The 7,226-nt window shown below is 38.6% G+C and overlaps 1 protein-coding gene across 1 annotated transcript; it reads left to right on the top strand.

The window, feature by feature from the left end:
• Positions 1 to 514: 514 nt before the first annotated feature.
• On the top strand, positions 515 to 1,611 carry LOC311043158 (uncharacterized protein; the record flags this gene model as incomplete). The annotated part of the gene is made up of 3 exons (XM_084054342.1): positions 515 to 1,114; positions 1,162 to 1,464; positions 1,592 to 1,611. Exons 1-3 carry the CDS (start codon positions 859 to 861, stop codon positions 1,609 to 1,611), a joined length of 579 nt encoding a protein of 192 aa, XP_083910468.1. The 5' UTR covers positions 515 to 858.
• Positions 1,612 to 7,226: the final 5,615 nt, after the last annotated feature.

The following is a 7,226-nucleotide window of genomic DNA, read 5'->3' as shown; positions in this document are numbered from 1 at the left end:
TGGTCCGGGGACCCCCAGGCATTCTTTTCAGGAGTTACGGGTCTGTAACTCTTGAGAGTGTAAATGGAACCAAATGGACTCTTACGGGTCCATTTGGTTCCAATTGTATACTCTCAGAGTTCAGTTAACACTGAGTAGTTTACAGTGAGGGTCCCACAGATAAAAATCAAACTGCCACTGGGTGTGAATCCACTGTCAACTACAACAGTGGTTCTCAGTTAACCTTTTTAACCCCAGAATTAATTTGAATTTGCCTACGTAACCCTCATCTGACAAGATTTCGTGCCAGGGAATTAAAACAAATATTCCAAATTAAATATTGATACTTTTACTTAAGTAAAAAATGTTAGTACTTTTTCCACCACTGAATTACGCACGACTATACTGGCGATATGAAACCTGCCCTCCTGCTGTGATTGGTCTCCAGGCCGGACTTTGAACATGTCTGGTATAGATAATCCATGCATTCCCAGGACATAAAGAAAAGTAGGAGTGCTAATAGTCCATAGTTTAGTTTATTGTTCAACAATTAGTAAAAGTACATAATCAAAAAAGTATCATATTAGCCTATTATAAAAAAATAAATGAAAATGACATAGTACAAACACAGACACAACTTATCTACATATATTTACAGGTCAATGAGAGGTAGTTTTGTAATGACATAAATAATATATGTGGTCATCAGAATAATTTACATTGACATTAAAGGAAGTCTGAAGCTTTACTCAAGTAAAGACTTTCCCAGCAGTCACTGTGTCACAGTGTTGGTCATCTTCATCACAATGTTTATGGTCGAGGTTTTGCCATATTGTTCATCAGCTTCATCACAGCAGAACTCACAGGGTGGTCGACGGCATGTTGTCCGGTGTTGAAGTCATGTGGTCCGGTCTTGAAGTCATGTCGACAGATGATGATGTCATATGGACAGATGATGAGGTCATAGGGACAGATGATGAGGTCATAGGGACAGAGGATGATGTCCTGTGTACAAGTGATGATGACATGTGGACCGATGATGAGGTCATAGGTACAGATGATGAGGACATAGGGACAGATGATGAGGACATAGGTACAGATGATGAGGACGCAGGTACAGATGATGAGGACGCAGGTACAGATGATGAGGACGCAGGTACAGATGATGTGGTCATACTGTAGGTACAGATGATGAGGACAGAGGTACAGAGGATGAGGTCATCGGTACAGATGAAGAGGTCCTAGGTACAGATGATGTGGTCATAGGTACAGATGATGTGGTCATAGGGACAGATGATGTGGTCATAGGGACAGATGATGTGGTCATAGGCACAGAGGATGTGGTCATAGGGACAGAGGATGTGGTCATAGGGACAGATGATGTGGTCATAGGGACAGAGGATGTTGAGGTCAGTGTAGAGGTGATGGAAGGTGGTGTTGTTTTCACCACAAGTTTATTTGCAATCCTGAAAGAAAACCAAAAAAGTCTTAAAATATTGTTTTGTCTTAATCTGGGATAAATATTGATTTCCATATTGATTTATATTGTTTAAGTGCAGTTCAGTCATGTTAATGTTGATGTTAAGCTTACATGTTTTTATGTTTCATGTAGATGAAGTTTCCTATCCTTGACTCTGTATTCAAGCATTTCCTGCCGTTTGCTGTTTCCACACTGGAGATGGATGCAATAATATTAGTGACAGATCACAGAGAACAGTGTGTAAAATGATTTAAATGAACGGCATCGATCATATGATTTATATACGGTTTAGAACATTGTACTTACACAATCTCCCTGCGAGGACAGAAGGTACTGGCTTCGTACACCTGGTAAGTCTTGATAAGTTTTGGGTTCATCTGGTCGACTCCTTTATCTGAACATTTGCAGGAACCTTTATCGCCATGTTGACCTGTTGAATGAAGGGACAAGGCATTGTTAGTCTGACAGTGGCATGAACATAATTAGATATCAAAACCTTTATCTGCGTTTCCAAATCACTGCTGACAAACTGCATCAGCAGTCAAATTAAAGCAAATAATTATCCCCAGAACTAAACCAGCAGAGCAACAGAATCAGATTTGTGACTATAAAAGCAGATTACAGAATTGCTAAATCCATGATTTCCAATTCAATCTAACCATAAATGTAGCTGGTATTTATGCAAAGTAACTTGACGTGCAACAATGTATATTAGTGAAAAAGCCACATTACCTTCTACATGAAGAGCAAGCAGGCAGACGAGAAAGGTGACGACGGCTGATTTGATGATGCTGGACATGATGGAAGAGAAGCTTCTTCAAGTGTTCTGCTGGTTTCCTCTGTTGATACTGTGGTGTGGTGAGTGAGTGAATGAATGGAGGAGAGCTGTCTCATATTTATGTGCACAGATGCCCCCACCACCCCCATACACTCCCCCTCTTGGCTGCAGTCCAGGACTCCAGACATTGCATCACTCCAGACATCACTCGTTCCTCTCTTGGTTTCACTTTCCTTGAAACACTCTCCCGAGGAAGAATCGCTGTGTTGGCACATGTTTGAACAAGTGAGTTAAGTGAGGGAAGTGTTAACCACAGTCAGAGGTGTAAAGTAACTAAGTACATTTACTTAAGTACAATTTTGAGGTATTTTTTACTTTATTGGAGTATTTCCAATTTTCAGTAGTTTTACTCCACTACATCTCAGAGGCAAATATTGTACTTTTACTCTACTACAATTATTTGAAAACTTTAGCTACTAGTTACTTTTTAGACTTTGATTATTATTTCAAAACACACTAACCACTTCAGCCCTACTGTATAGTATTTCCACCATTTGAAAATAGCCGATCTACAAGCTCACAATGCGTCGCATCGCGATGCATTGTGAGCTTGTAGATCGGCTATTTTCAAACGATTTTTAAAAACATTTTGAACTTGTGAAATGGGACATTCTGCACAATGCGTACTTTTTATTTTGCTACTTTAAGTACATTTTGATACCAATACTTTTGTACTTTTACTCAAGTGCATTTTGAATTCTGGACTTTTACTTGTACCAGAGTATTTCTGCATTGCAGAATTGATACTTTTACTTAAGTAAACAAATTGAGTACTACTTCCACCACTACACATTGAATAAACTTTACTCCTTCTGATAAGAAATCACGTGATCTTCCCTCCAGGCTTTTCAGTGAAAGTGGAGCTGAGACAATTAATGCCAGCTGCAGCATGCCGGCATGGGAATGTTTCCTGTTTATTAGTTTCGCTTCCATATTCTATGGAAAGTCCTGTATGCAGCAGACGTACACTGGGGTAATTCCCCCGGGTTTAAGAGTTCAAGGAGACAGGCCATTTCTTCAAAATGATGAAATATCACTGAAGCATGTCTGCTGTAACATATGTATTTGAGATTTTTAGTTGTATTTGTTTTCCACAGGGTCGGTACGTATGTTTGGACACATTGAAACAGCAGCACAGTATGTCATAATGTAATAATAATTACTGTGATTGTCTGCTTTGCAGGTGTGTGTGTGTGGTTTTGTTGTCATTGCATGCACAACAGAGCTAACAAACATCTACAATTTATTGTAGGTGTGACATTTACATGTATCTGTTTATGTGTTACAACATGAGTACCAAACAACTATCAATACCAGTAAAGCAGGCTATAATGAGACTAAACCCATTCAGAATCAATCAATTAGAGAGACATAGATATAATTAATAATAATTAATGTATTTATTTAGCACATTTCCAGTCACAAAGTGCTTTACAGAGCAGGGTAAAAGAGCAACATGATAAGCACACACAGCAGGCACAAAATGTAAAATACGTACATATACAGATGAAAAAAAAAACGGCAAAAGAAAAAAAAACATAGAGATGGATTTTCAGAAGAGATTTAAAAGATGACACTGATTTTTACACGTCTTAGGTCAACAGGTAGGGCCTTCCAACGCTTATAGTCAGGGGATATTAAAAAAGTCTTGGAATAAATTCCTTACCAAAAAGAATCTTCACCAATGTGTTTGTAAAGGTGTCTAGTAACACATCTCACAAAGACTGAAATTCAGTATCCCTAGGAGAATTTTTGACAGCTCCTTAAAGTTGGGGTACCATCCATAACCTTGGTTAAAAAAAATCCCCCAAAAAAATCAATTAGAGAGACATAGATATAATTAATAATAATTAATGTATTTATTTAGCACATTTCCAGTCACAAAGTGCTTTACAGAGCAGGGTAAAAGAGCAACATGATAAGCACACACAGCAGGCACAATATGTAAAATATATACGTACATACAGATAAAAAAAAAAAAAAAAAAAAACACAGAGATGGATTTTCAGAAGAGATTTAAAAGATGACACTGATTTTGCACGTCTTAGGTCAACAGGTAGGGCCTTCCAACGCTTAGGGGCCCAGCCTGCAAAAGCCTGGCCACCCTTTGTGATGAGCTGGGGTGTGGGAGTCTTCAGGAGGGCCTTATCTGAGGATCTGAGGCTGCGCACAGGCTTGTAAGGTTCCAGCATGTCAGAGATATAACTGGAGCCTGTCCATTCCCAGCTTTGAAAGTCATTGGTAAAATATTAAAATCAATTCTGAAACTAATGGGTAACCAGTTGAAGGGCAGCTAAGATGAGGGGATGATATGGTCACGTTTCTTAGAGTCGGTTAGCAGTCTGGCAGCTGAGTTCTGTACTAATTGGAGACGGGGTATATTGCTTTTTTTTGCAGAGGCCGGAATAAATAGAGTTACTATAATCTAAACCAGTGGTTCTCAACCTTTTTCGTGTCAAGGACCACCAAATTCACACATATTAGCCCAGGGACCCCCATTTGAAAAGATATGCCAGGGACTCAACCATTTAGATTTCTTGGGGGTCCCAATCTACACTGAAGTATCATCATCATTAGTGTTCATGTAACTCTGGGAGTGTACAAATGGAACCAAATCGGGTCCATTTGGTTCCATTTGTACACTCTCAGAGTTACAGACACATAAGGGTCAATTTGGTTTCTAACTATTAATTTGGCTGGGGACCCCCTGGAACCCCCTCAAGGACCACTGGTGGTCCCCGGACCACTGATTGAGAACCACTGATCTAAACGAGAAGAAATAAAAGTGTGAATTACCTTTTCTAGGTCTGCAGGTGACAGGAAACTTTTAACTCTAGCTATATTCCTTAGCTTGAAGTAACATGTTTGAACATGCTCCGGTGAGGTAAACAACGTGGTAGGCCAACAATATTTAATGTGATGTGATGTGGTTTTGTGTGGTGTGGTTTCTGGTTTGGTGTTATGTGGTTTGGTGTTATGTCGTTTTTATGTGTACCTGTGTGGTTTGGTGTGGTTTGGACTGATCAGTGTTGCAGCAGGGTAAAAAGCAGAAAAGTCCAGTTACAGGTAATGATCAACAACAGGCAGGCAGTTCAACACAGGCAGACACATCCAAAATAGTGAACATCCAAAATCCAAAGCATGATGCCCAAACCACAGGTAAACAGTACAGAAGCTGCTTTCTCACCAGCACACATAATAACACAAAGCATCGTTAAAAAAAGCCATGGGGGAAAAGTTCTTTGCATAAAACACACAATGGTGGAAGTTCAGCATGACACAGGCCTCAATTGAATAGTTGTATAGTATGACACATTCAGCTGCATAATGTGTATTACGTTTTGAGTCGGTTGTTGGACCGACAGTAAGACGAATTGTGGCCTTGTTCACGCATACAAACTTGTCACCTTTTTGAATCAGAAACAGATCACACTGTGCATAATTTGTGTAGATCATATAGAGAAAATGTTTATTTTTTATGTTTTTACTGAAGGAGTGTGTTTGTGTGTGTGCGTGCGTGCGTGCGTGCGTGCGTGCGTGTGTGCGGGCCCCTTGTTTAGTTGAATACATTTAGTTGATTTGGTTTATGCAGGACAAGTGTGCACATACAGTAGATTAGATATTAATTAAGAATTAAAAAATGGGTGCACCAGGTTTAGCTGTAAACTCATTTTGATCAGTAGCTCTTGACAATAACAAAGTATGACAGTAACAATAAACACAACATGATGTCACAATATCAGAATCACAGTGTCAAATACAGTACAAACTACAATACAATACAGAATGCAATAACATGCAATACAGAATGCAATAAATATGTAATAGACACACATATGAAGCAGATAAAATACACATACCATAGAACCTGGGTCAAGTTTTTACTGAGAATATTGACCTTGTATTGCCTAGGATAGAGGATAACCCCTGGCCCTGTATGATATACTGTACATTGTGTAGAACATTCTCGCATTACATAATACAAAGTGCATAGCGACTAAAGTGCAATATCACAAATGGACAGAAGAGGGAGACTGACTATCTCCTCATACAAATAAGTGCTCCAGGAATGAGCACTGTGATTTCCAGGAATGATCATAGGAAGTTTTGCCCAAATATGGACTTCAGTCACTGACTGCAGAGGAAGCTTTTATTAGAGCACTGTCTGGTTGGGGAGAATCTCTTTTCCCAGTGTTTCGCTCAGGTGGACGGGGTTTTGAGGTTAGGTTTAGGCATCATTTCTGTGAGGTTACACAACTACACAACAGTGGTTCTCAAATGTTAAATTTCTATTTTACAAGATTTTTTATCTCTGGGACCAGTGGTGGAAAATAACTACGTACTGTACTTAAGTATAATTTTGAGTTATTTGTACTTTACTTGAATATTTCCAATTCCCAATACTTTTACTTTTACTCCACTACATCTCAGAGGCAAATATTGTACTTTTACTCCACTACAATTATTTGAATACTTTAGTTACTAGTTACTTTGTAGATTTTGATTATTATTTCAAAACATACATTAACCACTACAGCCATATACATTTCGGCCATTTGAAAATAGCCGATCTACAAGCTCACAATGCGTCACAATGCGATGCATTGTGAGCTTGTAGATCTGCTATTTTCAAAAGATTTTTATAGATTTTAAAATTGTAATGGGACTTTCTGCATAATGAGTACTTTTACTTTTGGTACTTTAAGTACATTTTGATGCCATTACTTTTACACTTTTATTCAATTACATTTTGAATTCCGGACTTTTACTTGTAACAGGGTATTTCTACATTGCAGTATTGATACTTTTACTTAAGTAAAACACGTGAGTACTTTTTCCATCACTGTCTGAGACCCCAACCTACCATGTAAATTCCTCAGTGTTAATTTAACTAATACGTGTTAATTATCTTTGTACAGGAACAGACTG

This window comes from Gymnoscopelus microlampas, assembly GCF_963454915.1.
Source record: "Gymnoscopelus microlampas genome assembly, chromosome: 4".
Classification (NCBI taxonomy): domain Eukaryota; kingdom Metazoa; phylum Chordata; class Actinopteri; order Myctophiformes; family Myctophidae; genus Gymnoscopelus; species Gymnoscopelus microlampas.
Note: the sequence above shows the minus strand (reverse complement) of the source record. Positions and strands in the feature narration are given on the sequence as shown.